This window comes from Urocampus carinirostris, chromosome 14, assembly GCF_059441175.1.
Source record: "Urocampus carinirostris isolate Australia breed hairy pipefish chromosome 14, RoL_Ucar_1.0, whole genome shotgun sequence".
Classification (NCBI taxonomy): Eukaryota; Metazoa; Chordata; class Actinopteri; order Syngnathiformes; family Syngnathidae; genus Urocampus; species Urocampus carinirostris.
In genome coordinates, this window is record NC_142362.1 from 37,290,069 (window position 1) to 37,308,316 (window position 18,248).

The window sequence follows — 18,248 nt, forward strand, 5'->3', positions numbered from 1 at the left end:
TATGTGGGGGGAGTGCAACCTGGCACATTTGCATGATAAAGGTAAAACACATTTTAGATGGTGCTGATAAACCCTCAAAAATACATTTTTACAAAACATACATACACACACACACACACACACACACACACACACACACACACACACACACACATACACACATACACACACACATAAATATATATAGATACACCATTCATTCATCCATTTATTATCTGCACCGCTTATCCTCAGTAGGGTCGCGGGGGTGCTGGAGCCCATCCCAGCTATCTTCGGGCAGTGGGCAGGGGACACCCTGAACTGGTTGCCAGCCAGTCACAGGGAACACAGAGACAGACAACTCACTCGCTCATTCGCACCTAGGGACAAATTGGACCGGCCAATTAACCTGACATGCATGTTTTGGAATGTGTATGTCAAAGTGTCTTTGGGCAAGGCCCTGCAGCTAGGTGTGGGTCATGTATATCCAAAATGCTTTTTCCTCGAAAAAATGTATTGTGTGCAGCTTATAGTCAGGTGCTGGTTTTCCATGAATACTTTGGGGGCTGCATTCCAAAAAGGACCCGCGATAGTCAAAATCTGTGGAGTAGAAAACTTTATTTATTTGGATGTGCTGCTGTATCGCAACCCGGCATTTTGTGCATACATAATGTATGTCCATCAAGCTGTTTAACACATGTGTACAATTTAGGCCACAATGTATTGACACCCAGGCAGACACAGGCAGAAAAAGCTTAGGGCAACTGTTTAGTCGATTAGAATGCAGAACACAATGCACGCTGAACATCTGCAGGTTAGCAAAACCGCGAAAAGTAAACTGTTATACATCGAGGGGTTACTGTAATCCAGAAATTACAATATTTGTAATGGTTTAAAATATTTCTAGTATAAGGCATAATGCCTTTATATTGCATTCCGAACCATGATTGAACACCCCTGGTTGAACTAAACGAAATTCCCAATCCTCTATGACAAGTTAGTACTAGAAAGATATGTTGTCAAATGAAGACACCGTCTTTGATAAATAGATATGTGGTATCGAACAAAGTTTATATTGATATTAGATGCACTTCATGAGAACAGCTAAAGATATAATGTGTAATGTAACAATCACTGACCTCCGTCCCATCATCATGCCGATAGCGCCTCCATGTTCTTCCCATGTCGCTGTAGAGGACCGCATATGTTTTGACCCAGTCCCAGCTATCGTAGCATCCTTGCGTGGCCACCGCCGTCACCTCCATCTGCTCCCTGAGGTCCACCTGGAGCCAGGGCTCCTTGTCGCTTGCCATCGGAGACCAGCCACCGGCCCCTGACGGTAAAAATCAATGGCCATATTGATTTGGTCAATTTTTGTGGTTTTAAGCTGAGTCACTGCTGGCATTATGTTGCAGGTATGACAACTCGTGTGGGGAATCTAAAATAATTATAAATTGGTTTGATGAAACAAATCATGGCAAACTTTATCTACTGCCACGATGCAGGACGTATGCAGCCTTTGTTATCACAGCAATGGAATAATCAGATCACTACGTGAAAAGGAAGCTGTACCGTAAATTCCGGACTAAAGACTGCCACATTTTTCAACATTTAAAACACAGTGGCTCACAATACGATGCTGCTCCTTCTTATCTTTCCGTGAGGCAGGTGATAGTGTGCCATGCAGCACAAATAACACATTATAGTAGACTAGTTTGCAGACTCTAGCCGCATGATGTAATTCTTCATCAACTAACGCAGTAGTCAGTATTAATTAACTTGGCGTTAACATTAACACAGGAGTGGGACAAAAACATAGTCAAAACAAAACTTAAATTGTGAAGCCCATACAATCACAACAGCTTGTACACATGGAGAGCCATGCAACTGATTTGAAGCTCTCCCATCCCTTGGACACATAACAAAGTATTGCTACTTCATTATGCCGACACTAGTTACTAACTGAGGAAGGGTACACCGTAATTATCAGGCTGACGGTTATAAAACTGATAAAAGCCACAGTTTTCAGCTCGATAGGGAAATTATACTCGATAATTCATCTGAGTCATGATTTTTTTTTTTTTAAGTAATAGTAGCAATATTTATCAATCATCAATCATTTATTTATCAGTCGCAGTGTATTGTACAGGCTTTTGAGATTGTACGGGCTTCTGAATATTTGTCAGTGCAGTAAGTTGAGGTTTGTTTTGAAAATGTATGTTATTGCCCATTTTAGTTCATATTAAAGAAATGAACTGTAAGGATCTCATTTTCATGGCTCTTTAAGCCTGCAGCTCAACATACGGTGGGGCGTTGTACGAAAACAAAGCTGTTTTTTTTTTTCACTTATATTTGCGCATGCAGCTTTTAATAGGGTGCAATCTGTAGTACGGAATTGACCGTTACTGTTCTGTATGTTATATCTTTCTGGTAAAAATATATACAGTTCATTGACTAAAAAAAGGGCATTGTTACCCAACTGTTACTTGTTAACAAACAACGTTCGAGAAATTTTGTTTAAAATATTCCATAGTACTTACTTCTCCAAATGTCCTATTGCGAAAAGGTTTAATAAACATATCTTTTGAAATGTACATTCTTTTTTGCAGATCTTAAAACTATAGCTCATTTATGTTTGCACTGCCTTTTGGTTGAAAATGTCTGGTGGGAAATCTGTGATTTTATAGCTGATAAGACTGACAACGGTTTCAAATTATTTTGGAAGGATATTCTGCTTGGCATTTATGAGTCATCAATCTCAGCCAAAATAAACTTCCTTTGTCAATTTTATTATTATTGAACCTTAATTTTTCGTACACAAGTGCAAATTCACGGGTAGAAAAATAACTTTTAACCCTTGAGGGAAGGAAAACAGTACCTTTATCCATGAAGCTTTCCCCCAAACAGAAGGACAATTATAACTAATACTATTTGTAATACATTTGGAATATTTATATAATTTATCTGTTTTCCCCATGTTGTGTTTGCTTCTTGAAATTTATTGTACTTTGGAGAAAGGAGAGGTGTCTGAAGTCTGTAATAGTCTGTAAGAGCCCTTTGAGAATTTTTGTGAATAAGGGCTATACAAATAAACATTGACTCTTTTGTAGTTTGATTATTATGTTATCGCAACTTTGCAGTGGGATATTTGTATGAAAGTGTAATGTTTTGTTCAATCAACAATCATAAAAAAATAAAGCCAATGTATTTTGATCATATATTCTCATATGTAATTTTCAACTATTGAAAAAACTTGAGCTTCGAACGGAGACATTGTAATTGTTTTGCGTGAAGAATCTACACAAAGAATTAAAAAAATAAGTTAATTGAAACGTTTTTACAACACGCATAAAATATAAATAGTAAAGCGCACAAATGTAAATATATTAATCGCACTTGGAATGAAAATACCTTCTTATTTTGGCAAACAGTGCTTACACAAGTAAAATACAGAACGGCCAAACATTGAAAATCCTATTTAGGAATGGATGGATAAAGATAATTTTCAGCTTTTGAAAAGGTTTTCATAGTAACATTTAAGAGCAATATTTTGAAGTTGAAAGGTTTTTTTAGACACTGTCACTTAAAAAGTAAAATGCACGTACAACCTGCTAATGTACAAATGTAAGTGTCCAGCAGAAGAAACTAATACACAATAAAAAACAAAGAGCAATAAACATTTCTTTCTTATAGAAAATCTGCGATCATAAACTTTAAAATATTAGTCATAATTGGTAGCACTGAGAATAGATGGATAGCATTTGTTGACAATAATTTTCAGATTTTTTTTCCCTCACATTTTCAATATATTAGTGTTAAGTGTGAACTCTATAACAGCTGGAAAATGTTTGCATTATAAAGATTAAATAATAAAACAATCCCCCCATTGGCAGATTTTTGGGGTGGGGTTTTTAGGCATTTCTCTTCTTATTTTAAGATATTATTTATGTAACAAAATAAGGAAAATATATTTCAAAATAGGAAAAAGCATCTTACTTAGCAGGATATATTAATTGTTTAGGATATTGTTAAGATAAATTATCCACGAATTGGTATATAAGAATTTTGCTCATCCCAAAAAATATTTTCAACCTACATTTGAAAACCATAAATATTTTGGCATTGCATAACCAAAATATAGGCAATGCTCAATAAGACTTACACATTATATTTGTAACTATACATAATGCCCATAAAGTCAACATTTTATGTCAATAGGGTATTGGTAACACTTTATTCTTTTGCAGCGTGCCCCGTTGATAGTACAAATTAAATATATTTTTCTTGTTTTAAGATTTTTGTTATTGGTCCTTGAAAAAAGAGTGAAAAACAAAATGGAATAAGCAATGTTTTTCTTATCCAGCAGATTATAAATAAGGTCTCCATAGTTTGTATTTTTCCTTGTGCTTTTTATCCCTTGTTTTTAGGGTTGCACTACACAATATAGCAAGATCTAGTGGTCAAATAATACACACTGTCCCTTCAAGATTACAGGAGCATAATTGAAATAAGCAAAGCAATCTACCATTGGCTGGATAAAATGAGTAAAGCATTCTTAAGTATAGCATTTCTTATTTTACTGGAAAACAAGTTAATCTCTTCAAAAACAAAAAAAAATTCCATTGAACATATTCTTTCCCAATGCTGTAAGATTTTATTTGTGGTTTGGGACCATTCCATTGAAAAATGTGCATTTGGCTTAATGGCTCGAATCTTAGTCCCGTATTTGAACTCAAATCGACAATAACGATCTACCCTTCTGAAGAAGAAAAGCTCCAAACTCTGATGGTGCCCACATGTCTGATAGTGATGATCATATTTCCAGGGTTTTATGCAGTGTTATCTTTACACTAATCACAACCTTTTCCATTAAGCCCAGAATAAAAACTGTTGGTCTCATCAGACTACAGCGTCTTGTTCTGTTATCCCCTACACCAAGAGTGTCAAATTATTCCCAATATAGCAGTTAGTCATCCCCTTTCGATTGACACCTTTTTCATGACAAGAGTTTGTTCACGCTAGTTGTATTCATGCACAAAGCGCCAAATTCCTTGACACATATATTCATTCCACCTGTCTCACTTCTACCTCTACTGTTCGGGCGCCCCTGGCAGCTGTTAGAAATACATAAACTAGCTGCATCATTGCATAAGCTACAGGGTTGAAAGGTTGGAAAAAAATGCGGCTTATAGTCCGAATTTTACAGAAATTTAAAAAGTAATTTAATTGCCCTCAGATCACTTTCCCATAAATTAGGGCTTTAATTTAAAGGTAACTATCTCAGTACAATTTACCATATACAGTATCTCCAAAATGTTTTTTCCTTTAAAAATGTAATGTGTGCGGCTTCTAATCAGGTGCACGCTATAGTCCGAATTACACGGTAAGTCACTAGTAACTGTAACTACCGTATGTTCTAGTCTATGTTGCAGCTTTTTTTCATAGTTTTCTTTTACATTTTTATTATTGGTATTATCACTTAACACGTTATTTTTACAGTAAACTGTGAAAGGGCGCTCAATGCCTGTGCGGATCATTTCAACCTTGACTGCAATGTAAAAGCAAAAAGAGGAAGCCGGCACATCGTCTACCTATCGGGAGTTGTATTCTGGTAAAAGTGACACAGAGTTTGAAGATTTGATTGGATTTAGATTTGGATGGCAGATGATAGTTTGGTAAGCATGTTCTCTACGCAAGTTATCTGATAACTGTATGTTGACAAGTGTGTCTAAGATATGCACTTATGTGTAGTGTACCATGTTCTCTCTTTTATTTATATTTTAAATTGCCTTTAAGTTGTCATGCATGTTTTAGGTGTTTTTGTCAATTTTGCCCATTGCCCTCACTTGGCCCCGCCCGTTTGGCGCCAGCTGCGGCTCGTTGCCTGATTGGCTTCCCTCCTTTTTAAGCTCAGTGCTCTCACTCACCCCTTGTCAGTCTGCAATGAACCTCTGCACCCGCAAGACGTGTGAATTGACTCTGTCCGGTATCCTGCTTGTGAATCCTGTCCGGTATCGATCCCGTCTATCTCGTCCTGTTTGATATCTGACTCCAGTCTCCAGTGTCTGGTATCAATTCTGTCTGTCCTGTCCTGTCCGGTATCGATCCCGTCTTTCCGATATCTGGTATTGATCCTGGCTGTCCCGTTCTGTCCGGTATCGAACCCTTCAGTCCGGTATCTGCTCGTGTATCTGTATCGATCCTGTCAGTCCCGTCCTGTCCGGTACCGACCCCGTCTGTCTGGTATCGGCCCATGTATTTGGTATCAATTCTGTCCGTCCCGTCCTGTCCGGTATCGACGCCGTCTGTTCGGTATCTGCTCGTGTATCTGGTATCGATCTCGTCGGCCTCTGGCTTCCTGTTTTTCCACGCCGGACTTCTGTTTTACTTGTTCCGCCCAGCGATCGCTGAATCACTGGCGTTTGTGTTCACACGCATGACTGCCAAATTCCCGTAAAATAAAGCTTGTGTGAAAACGTTACGCATCTGGGTCCTCCTCTTGTTCTGGTTCTGACAGTTTGGTGTTTATCAAATAAATTTCCCCCCAAAATGTTCCCATCCCTTTCCGGGCAAACAAATGTTTCCTCTAGGTTAATCTTTAAAAATTGGTTTGAATAGACTCACCAATAAAAAACATTTTACGAGAAAATCACAATAACCCAGAACTGGTGAGCTATTTTCAGAACAGGGCACCTTAAACGGTCTTGAAGGGAGACCCTGGTGACCCTTGGAGACCCCTGCAATACATAATATGCACCTGTAGATGGAGTGTAACTCAGCACATGCCTTCAAAGAAAACATTTTACCATCAGGAAGGGGGGGATAAAGTGATACTTTAATGTTTAAAGAGCTGAGAAAATGTTTCTTTAGACGACATAAAGAGCTTAAGTAACAGCTGGTGGCGGCACAGACACTCACCCTCTTTCCTGTGCAACTTTGCATGGTGGGCGGCGTATTCCAGCGACGAGTGCGACGAGCTTTGAAAGGACGAGTGCGGCAGTGTGGACACCAAAGGGCCGTTGCAATTATCTGCCGGGAACAACAACCACACAGTGACAACAGTGACTTTTATTTTTAGTTGCATGTAAACAATGCAAATGAGCTGGGGTGGAATAAATAAAATGCAGAAAAAGGAACCCCACATCCTAATTTGGCTGCATTAGAATAAGCCTTTGATTTTTCTCTTTTTTCTTTGCTTGCATATTCACATGGATGGATTTCCTTACACTGAAATCTTCTTCAAGCTCATAATAGCAATGATGCCGTCATTTTTCTGGGACAGACACGTCCAAACTTTTTGTTTTACAGCATTTTGTTGTTGTTACTCTTTTTCAGGTTTGGACACTTTACTTAGGTATAGTTACTCAATACTTCTTCCAAAATGAACTGAATTATTCTATAGTCAAAGCACCTAATTAAAGTAACAATTTCTGTTACTTAAAAAAAAAGTTGTTGTATGACAAATATTTTGAACATTTCGAGCATTATTCAAGTCAGATGAACAAAGAAGAACAGACAGGTAGTTCTGTTATAGAGCCTTTTAATAATTGTGGCACCACACCAACTGATTTGTAGCACACTTGAAGTGCAACAAAACTAAACAGTAATATATATATATATATATATATATATATATATATATATATATATATATATATATATTTTTTTTTTTTTATTTTTTTTTTTTGCAATGATAAGAGGTAAAAAAATATCCCAACACTTACTTAGGTTTGTATTTTTTTTTTGTTCATAATTGTCAAAAACACAACTAACAGAACAAAAAATAGTCAAAATAACGTTCTCTCATTCTATGCAATCTTCCTTGCAGGTGTCAAATTAAAAACAGAATACACCTATATTGCAAATTTTTACATTTTACAGTGTGTGGTAGGAATTTATTTTTTACAGTGTTTTGGGGTAAGGCTTGGAATTTCCAAAGCGAAATCCATCTTCCGCATTAAATTCACATATTCCAACGTTATTCATTTTTGCAAAAGCATTTCATCTTAAGCAAGACCCGTTGCCTCGACTTTTTGCGTCCTGACAGGGATTCATGCACTTTGAAGTTTGAGGGTCCAAAGCACAAGAAATTATAAGCGACAGGCACAGATTGGTGCAAAGTGCGTCTTTACCTGTTGGCGTTGCAGCTTTGAAAAGCAGGATTAGAGAAAACAACAAAGCTTGCCTCACTTATCCAGTGCTCAGATGCTTCAAACAGTCTATTAACCCATGCAGTGACCCTTTCAAAGAGACAGAAAACGTTCACTCTGAGAACGTGTCTGCGAAGGCCTGAACGACAGCGTCCCCTCTAATGCTGGTTTAGTCTTGCCATCCAAACCTGTAAATCTTGCTGCCTTTTGACCCCCCCTCCCTTCAAGTTCATTCACCCACTCACCACTGTTGTTTTCATCCGTGCACACATGAACAGTTCTTTGTAGACTCCAACAAGTTATAATTTTTTGGTTCCAAATGCAGGGAAGAATGACCAGATGCTAAAAAAAGGCTGATGTTTGATAATAAAAAAAAAATGCAGAAACAAAGTAACAAACAAATGGTCAAAAAGACAACAAAACTGTTCGAACTGGAAACTTAGACCAAACCTTATTTTGTGATAATGGCATCGAGGATAGAACTGGAAAGCGAAGAGATAGTCATAATGAATTGACCTAGTGTGTTGTCCAACCAGTCCTCATGAAGGGGTTGGGGTACTCACAACCAGGTGGGGGGACATTAATCACCGGTGCGTCTTGCTCCACAACCGGTTGGGACCCAGGAGAATGCAGCGTGCCAGATGCGGTCATTACCGGACATTGCGTCCTGACAGGGATTCATGCACTTTGACATTGTAAATCCATTGCAGTAATCTCTTGTTTTTTGCTGGGGTTGGGTTCCCAAAAGGTTCTGAAATAGTCAAAACTCCCAAAGTATAAACTTTAATTTATTTATTAACTCCTTGATTCCTCTCTTTTACATTGACACCAGAGAACAAACCCAATGTGCAGGCTAAATTACTGTTCAACAAATAAAAGCACAATACTAAATACCGTAAATTCCGGTCTATAGAGCGCACCTGATTATAAGCCGCACCCACCACATTTTAAGAAGAAAACCGATTTTGTACTTACACAAGCCGCACCTGTATATAAGCCGCATGCGCCCACATTAAACAAATGTAACACAAACACAAAATTAACCCAGACCCGACCTTAAGTTGAAACTGAATGTCATTCAATAAAGTACACAGTCCAAGAATCACAGCCGGCAAAATTAACGGAAAATTATACCGGTACTTAAGGTTTGATGCAGACCGGCAGAGTCCGGGTCCTGTTGAAAGTAATCCAAAGAAAAAAGTGTATATTTCCAAAAGTAAGGGTGGTAAAAATATGTACCGTAAATTCCGGACTATAAGCCGCTACTTTTTTCCCAAACCTTCAACCCTGCGGCTTATTCAGTGATGTGACCAATTTATGTAATCTTTCTAACAGCCGCCAGCGGCGCTCGAGTACAAAAGGTAAGATTTAGACCGGTGGAATATATGCGCAGAGGAAGACTGCAACTTCTTAGCTTGTGCACAAATTAAATTAGCGTAGACATATCCTCATCATGCAAATTGCAAAAAAAAAAAGGCCCATGACATAGCTATCAAGCTAAAAGCAAACAGGCAGTCCGATAAAAAAGGAAACAGAGCTACTGAACGTAAAATTCACTTCGCGAGGGTGTTGCTAGCGTGTTTTTGAATAAGGGAGCGTGGGACGACGTCTATATGACAAAGCCTCTTTCCAATACTGGGGAAGACCACTTTGATGACGTCAGTTATAAGGAGGAAGATGAGGACTATTTACCGTAGTTTCTACAAGTACGGTATGTTTTTTTTACCAGACCCGTTTACTGTGTTGCGAGCATGTTGCTAGTAGCGTTTTGCTACCCTTCACTGGCACGGTTTGGGATGAAAGTTATAATATTATAATTAAAGCTTTGAAAACTCTCTCGGTGTACCGTCTTTCTTTGTAAATATGTGTAACCGATGTATAATATGTATTTGCACCTATATATTTTTGTAATGTGTTTATTTGTGACACTTATTCTGATATGTTTTGCGAATTAAAAAAGAGGGGCTCAGCAAACGCGGGCTGACGGGAAGTGGGGTAAAGGTGAGTGAGACCTGTTGTCGCGGCAGACAATAGTGGATATATATTTTTCCAACCCTTACCTTCGGAAATATAGACTTTTTTTCCTTGGATTAGTTTCAACGTGTAACCGGACTCTGCAGGACTGCCTCAAATGTTAAGTACCGGTATCAATTTCTGTTCATTTTGCCGGCTGTGGTTTTTGGACTGTGTACTTTATATTCCCTTACAATCGCGGGACTCAAAGCCGGGTTTGGGCTAATTTTGTGACTGTGTTACATGTTTCAATGTGGCTTATACACAGGTGCGGCTTGTGTAAGAAAAAATTCGGTTTTTACTCTTAAAATGTGGTGGCTGCGGCTTATAATCAGGTGCGCTCTATAGTCCGGAATTTACGGTATCCACTATTGTCCGCCGTGTCCACAAACACTCACCTTTACCGGTCCCCACTTCCCGTCAGCACGCGTTTGTTACACCCCTTCTTTTTAATTCGCCCATCCAAAACATATCAGAATAAGTGTCCAAAATAAATACAAATAAATACATTACATAAATATACAGTTGCAAGTACATATTATACATGGTTACACATATTTACAAAGAAAGACGGTACACCGAGAGAGTTTTCAAAGCTTTAATAATAATAATATAACTATAATCCGGGCAGTTAATGGTAGCAACACGCTAGCAACACGCTAGCAACACAGTAAACGGGTCTGTTAAAAAAAACATACCGTACTTGTAAAAATCACGGTAAACCGTCCTTATCTTCCTCCTTAGAACTGAAGCCATCAAAGTCGTCTTCCTCAGTGTCGGAAAGAAACTTTGTCGTATAGACGTCGTCCCACGCTCCCGCAGCCGGTGTTATGCCGAGAAATGCATCCCTGCCGAGAGTTGCATCCCCTGTCGCGGGAGTGCGCACACGTCACTCCCGCTACTACAACCACTTTTACGTACCCCGTTTTATCTCACTTTTATATCTGTTGATGATTTGACAGTTCGTTTCACCACAATAAGCTTTATGGTAGAGTGCATAACAGTTTAAGTACGAGCGATTTGAGTCGAAAAAGGCAAAATAAACACGTTACCTGCTCAGAAGTGGTTTATATACGGTGTGCATTACCGTTCTATTACATTCACAACAAATACAAGACAGAATGGTTTAAGTTGTATTACATTCCCAACAAATGCAAAACAATGTTGTCTTGGATATATGTTCGCCATTACATTCCCGAAAAGTGATGTAAAAGTGAGATAAAACGAGGTTAAATTGGTGGTAGTAGCGGGAGTGACGTGTGCGCGCTCCAGCGACAGGGGATGCAATTCTCGGCAGGGATGCATTTCTCGGCATAACACCGGCTTTTCGGAACCCGTTGGTGATAGTGGATTTTTTGATGCTGCCGCACGCTGTCAGGATCCACTGGCAGACTTGCGAAAAAGTTGCCTTTTGCATACGGCCAGTTTTAGTGAAGTTGCAGTCTTCCTCGGCGCATATATTCCACCTGTCTAAAATCTTACCTTTTGTACTCGAGCGCCACTGGCGGCCGTTAGAAAAAATACATAAATTGGCCGCATCACTGAATAAGCCGCAGGGTTGAAAGTTTGGGGAAAAAGTAGCGGCCTATAGTCCGGAATTTACGGTAAATACTCAAGGGCCTGATGGCAATCGTACAAAAAAAAAATAACCCAACAAAAAACAATTATCATGGAGGCTGTAGCACACGTTTCTTAGCCTTAACAGGGAGCCTGAAGAAGCTAGTGGCTCCCTTCGCATTCGGAAACTGAAGCAGCCAGTGGCTATCATCACAGCTGGGGCAAGAGGGCTGAAGCGCCCAGGACTTAACAAAACCGGGGCAGGCAACCTGAATGGGCCGAGACTACTTCAGGACTAGGACAGAAGGAGTCTCAAAGGGATTCACAGACCACAGAATATCAACGCCTAACGTGTAGCTTTGTTTTTCAGTACTTTACTTTATCTTTCAGCCTGCTTTGTGACATTATAGAGCATATTATTTTATCAAACGTTTATTTTTCAGTTTCAAAACAATACAGATTTCTTATACAGGCCTTAAACATACCTATATAAACATTAAACATACATCCAATACGAAATAGTCAAGTCAAGTCATTTTTATTTGTATAGCCCTTAATCACAAAGACTTACGAACAAATTAAAATTACAGAGGATCGTCCAGAACGTTCTCGTTCGTAAGTAGGGCAGCGTCTATACCTTGGATTCTGTCAAACTATTCACGTTTTTTTTTCTTCTTTTAGGCCAGAAGTTGGGCAAAGGCTTTAAAGTGGAAATGATGAGCTCTTATCATAACATTAGTTCATCAATCTGACTCTAAAATAGGGGGACAAATGCACCCCCTTTTTGTTGGTTTCACCTATTAGATGAGTTCTACCCCGCCACAATTAGAGCAGGCAGTCGAACGGCGGCAGCCATTTCCCAACTCGGATCAGCTGAGTTGCTGTATTCTAGCCCAGAATGGCAGAGCGTAATGAAAACTGGCGCCAGTTTGATTACAATCATCGCTCCATCACAGTGCGCTCGAGAGCCCTTTGCCTCAAAGCAACAAAGAGCCGCATTAGTCTTGGTGAAGTTCAATTATTTATTTATTTATTTCTCTCACCCCCCCAGCAACAGGCTGTCCATCTGATGAACAATGTCAGTAGCGCACTCCCCTACATTAGGGAGCGTTTCCGCAGCATTCCCACTGACCCAGCTTGATTGCGCTTCCTCGCTGAAAGATTTCTTCACTAATCCTGATTTCCAAGTATGACTAAAGTGGATCAAGCTGTCTTATCCAGAGCCTCAAATTGTTGGCGGGGTGGCAAACCGCACTCGCAGATGTTCATTGGCGAGGAGAGGAAATGAGAGCGCTGGCACGGCATCTTGACACAACACAGCCGGGGTTATTATGCATGCGCTGGGCTGGTAATCTGTCAAAAATATCCCGGCTTCCACTTTTGATCTCCCTGCTGGATGAAATACATGCATCTTATTTCGCCTTCCACTTGTTTTCAAAAGACACTTTTCCGCGTTAAAGCTTGGCTGTAATTTTTTGTTAGGTGTTGTTTTTAATTTTTAGGAATAACACATTGCAGAATGTGATATTTAGTTTACGCTAAGTGGTGAAAGGGTAATGTCTGTGGTCTAATATGTTGTAAAATATTTAATAACCCAGAACTACCATTAGAAAATCTACATTATGTGGGTGTTTTTACTTGACTATTACCCGCTGTATTGTAAATCAATTGCAGTAATCTATTGTTTTTTGCTGGGGTTGGGTTCCCAAAAGGTTCTGAAATAGTCAAAACTCCCAAAGTATAAACTTTTATTTATGTATTAACTTATTAACTTGATTCCTCTCTTTTACATTGAAACCAGAGAACAAACCCAATGTGCGGGCTAAATTACTGTTTAACAAATAAAAGCACCATACTAAATAAACGTATTTTTCTTACAAATACCTCCTGTACTTTCGATTTATTTTAAAAATAATCTTGCTGCTTTATTGCACAACTACATGAAGAACACAATCCACTTTACATTACGTGTTACCTTGTTTCCATCATGTGGACATAATGAAAAACTGCATTTACTTTCTGGTCGGCAATCCAAAATGTTGAAAGAGCCATTTTGGACAAAAAAAACAAAAACAATCCCCAAATATGTCTGCAGCTGCAAACAATTAACAGCCCTATATAATAAGCCTTTTAAGGAATTTGTTGTGAAACACCAAGAAAGTGTCCAATTTGCCCTATTACAGAAACAGTATATTTTACCAATATCACACATTTTTTTTAAAAAGTGGTCAGGAGCTTCCGTGTGGATACAGAGAAAGTTTAGTGGATCATGAAGTCAAATATTAATGGCAACAGAAAGCATCTTCCTTTGCCTTTTCGCCCCAACCACTGATACAGAGAGTTTTGTTGACATGATGGCTTTCATGGAAACTTCAATTTAAAAATATTTGGGGGAACATAATATACTTTCATCAAGCTGTTTTATGTATGTGTACAACTCAGACCGCAACTACATTGACGCGCAGGTACACAGGCAGAAAAGTGGCGAGTCAAATGTTTAGCCAGACAGGATTGAGATCACAACGCACGTTAAAATGTGCAAAGTAGCAAAAGTAAAAAATAAAAAGTGCAGTAATATAACATGTAAATGAGGCACTGCTGTTTGGATCAAGTTTGTCTTTCCTGTGTAATATGCACTTTTTTCATCCTGTTTTTATGGCCCTCTTGAAAGCCTAGGCAGTCCAGAAAAATAAAGCGCTGCAAGGAATGACATGCGTTGATTAAAATAACCCAATGATCAAGAATTACAGCACATTGTTCCCTCTCTTTTTACAGCCTTGTTGTAATCATTTTTATGGGTCCCTGCACTTCTTGGTGAATTTGTTGAGATTGGTTCCCTCCTTCATAAAAATATTCATGTGAAGAGTTATGAGCGGTTTTCAGATATATAGCATTTGTTGGTAAGTCAAAGTATTCACACAACTGCTTTGGAAATTAAGAAGTCAAGAAGAAAGACTATATGATTTGTGCCTATATTGGTGCTCATATCAGTGCACTCACTACATGTCATTTGCAAACGAAACGGCATTATGAGGTGGCTCTTTGGAGTGAATGAAGGGAGCTGCCACCCTATTAGTGGGGTGTCGCTTCTTTTTCCTCTTGTGATGGGTCAATATGCTTTTTTCAGGGATTGTTTTGTTGACTTTAAATGTATTGAGTATATAAGAAGTGAACACTAGTCTGTATTTGATATGTACATATCTTTATTTATAATTTGTGTTTTTAGAGGATGTGTTTTACAATTAGCTGTTTTTAATGGTAATAGCATTTGTATAGTGCTTTTAATCAGTGACTGAAGACCTCCAAAGTGCTTCATAATGTACTTCACACTTTACCCATTCACAATATATACTTAAACACCGATAGCCAGATGCAGCTATGCAAGGCACGTACCTGCCTATCGGGGGCGTTAGGGATACAGTGTCTTGCCCAAGGTATGTTTTGGTAATGTTATATAATAATAACAAATGTACATTTTTACTTTTTTTCTGTATCGTCTATCTGTTGATGCACTTTTCAAACCAAACAAGTTTAAAGTGTATTCTTATGGTTTAAAGCTTGTGATTGCACTACAAAGTACTGTTGTTTACATTTTGTTGTGTCATGTGTTTTTCAGGGATTGCATAATAGAAAGTTAAAATTAGCTTCAATTTATATCATGTCGTTAAATAATGAGACTTTTATATTGAAAATGAATAATAATAATATTTGCCTTAATCGCCAATAACATTTGTTTTTAAAACTGAGGCGGATTTTGTTTTGAAATTTGGACAACAAATTACTTCTGTACAATAAAACATGTTTTAGGTGATTTAAAACAAAAATAAATGCTGGTATATTGGATTTTTTTTTAAATGAATTATTCAGTCATTCCTTGCATAATGTCACATAATCTTCAGTGAGATCTCAATTAAAGAACCACCCCTAAAAAACTGAATAGCCGTTCGAGAGCCGAGCCGAAAAGCCGGTTATCGAAAAAGAGTCGGGACTCGCATCACAACAGTGTACAATATCAGGAAATTATTTTGCTTGCCAAAGGCCCAGTCAGGACTAATTTAGAGTAGAGTTCGTCAGGGCAATGTTTTCGTCCACTTAATTTAAAATGGTTTGCCCCTTGTCCATGAGACGACAAGATCAAAAGGGAAGAATAATTTGCATTTTCTTTATTTTTTGAAGTCCTCTAGAAATTGCAATACTTCAGTCCACATGCAGAACTAGCATAGAGTGCTATAGGCAATATTATTTGCATAGCATATTTCAATTTCAAAGGCAACGATGTGTTATTCACACAAATGTAATGACAAAGCATAATAAACGAAAAAAAGGGAATAATTAAAATAACTATACATAATTGAATGTGTTGAATAGCATGAAAACTAATAAAAAAATAGGGGGAATCTGTAGTCTTAATATATATATATATATATATATATATATATATATATACACATATATATATATATATATACATACATACATACATATATACATATATATATATACTTTCTGTACAGTTGTACCATTAGAGGACATTTGTTCATTTTTTGTCAACTAGTGCATGTGTTGAGTTTCTAAAAGTTAGACTCGATTGCGGGAAGAAAATAATTTTTGCCATGACCTAATAAATAAATAAGTCAGAAATCATTGTAGGAGGAGCAGTATCGGCAGAATCGGCAGTTATCGATACCAATTTGTTTTGCTTGGAAATGTCATGGTCATTGAATAATTGAATTCCCACCTATGCTAAACACAACATAAAGATTTTAGGCAAAATCTTACTTTCCAATAAAATACTACAATGCAAACTTTACATGCATAAAACAATGCTTCTACTACAAGTGTTTACAGTAGGAACAAAAGGTAAGAGTCAAACCAAAAAAGCTGCAATGTAACTAAAATAAAAGAGACAACTATATTACTCTCCATTGCACAATATTTTGAAAAAAAAAAGTCAGAAACTGCAACAATACAATGTCGAAAAAAATGTAACACAATAAATAAATTACTTTGACTTAGGGCAGCACAGCGGCTGAGTGGTTAGGCGTCCGCGGCACAGTTTTAAAGTCATGAGATCAAACCTTCATGTGTGGAGTTTGCATGTTCTCCCCGTGCCTGTGTGGGTTTCCTCTGGGCACTCAGGTTCCCTCCCACATTCCAAAGACATGCATTTCAGGTTAATTGGCCGGTCCAAATTGTTCCTAGGTGCGAATGAGCGAGTGAGTCGTCTGTCTCTGTGTGCCCCTGCGACTGGCTGGCAACCAGTTTAGGGTGTCCCCTGCCCACTGCCCGAAAATGGCTGGGATGGGCTCCAGCACCCCCGCGACCCTACTGAGGATAAGCGGTGCAGATAATGGATGGATACTTCTACTTGTTACTTACTATTGACCCTAAGACAAGAGTATCAATCCAATCCAAGTACTCACTCAATATTAAATACATTGATATTTGGATACAACATAAAGATAAAATAAGTATCTGCATTTTATTTCTGCTATGCATCATCATCTGCCTCTAGAGCAGTCATTTACAACTGTTGGGTCGCGACCCAAAAGTAGGTGGCCTGTTGTCATGGGATCGCCAGCCTTTACCTTGTCAAAGAATTACTAATAAAACAAAAATGATAGAAGAATCTATCTATCTATTTATCTACCTTGGTCATATCCCTCAAGAGGGGCGACCGACAGCAAGACACACTCATACAATAACAAAGAAAATAAAAGGGAATTAAACAGCAAAAAAAACACAAAACCAAAATTCTGGACCAATTGCCCATACAAGTTAGGCACCTCGGCACCCAAGTTGTTCATGCTTTCGTCCCTCCAGATGAAATGGGACACCAGAAAGCGGCCATGTCACTCGGGTCAGGGTGACACAACACACTCTTTTGTTCAGGGCCCGACAGCTTTCACTGGTTTACCCCTGCCGCATCATATCGTTGCCCTGCCCATCCTTAAGAACGCGTCCACAATCCCACTATCCTTTCACAACACCTCTCCACTCCTTTCTATCACCAACAAGAGCTCTAGCTCTAGCTTCCAATATATTTAGACCTCTTTCCTGCAGTGCACTCATAACACCATCCAAGAAAAGTTTTCCATCTGCCGCAGGGATGTCGAAATTTTGGACTGGCGTGACGTCATCCACTTCGCTACAAGCACCCCTAAGGGCATCATGTTCATCTGTTAATAAACAACAGGGTAGACTGCTGGAAGTGTGAATTTCCCTACGGGGATGAATAAAGTATCTATCTATCTATCTATCTATCTATCTATCTATCCATCCACGTCAATCGCGGCCTTCCTCTTGGTCTCCTTCCATTGACTTCTGCTCTGTAGATCCTCTTCAACATTCGCTCCTCATCCATCCTCTCCATGTGTCCAAACCAACCGAGTACTCTCTTATCAACACGCTTGCTCAGTTCCACGACTACTCCAGTTCTGTCTCTCACAATTTCATTTCTCAGTCTATCCAATCTTGTCACTCCTAACATAGTCCTCAAACACTTCATCTCAAGAACATTCAACTTCCTCCCTAAATCTGCGTTCGGGC

At 38.6% G+C, this 18,248-nt stretch overlaps 1 protein-coding gene across 2 annotated transcripts in view; it reads right to left on the reverse strand.

Annotated features, from left to right (window-relative positions):
• The window catches only part of LOC148353352 (contactin-associated protein-like 5), a 303,332-nt gene that overhangs the window by 231,025 nt on the left and 54,059 nt on the right, over positions 1-18,248 (reverse strand). For both annotated transcript variants that reach the window (XM_088352165.1, XM_088352163.1), the window contains exons 2-3: positions 6,898-7,008; positions 1,119-1,312 (exon numbers count right to left, since the gene is read on the reverse strand). In XM_088352165.1, coding sequence (XP_088208291.1) covers positions 1,119-1,312; positions 6,898-7,008 — 305 coding nt within the window. The remainder of the gene's footprint in view (positions 1-1,118; positions 1,313-6,897; positions 7,009-18,248) is intronic.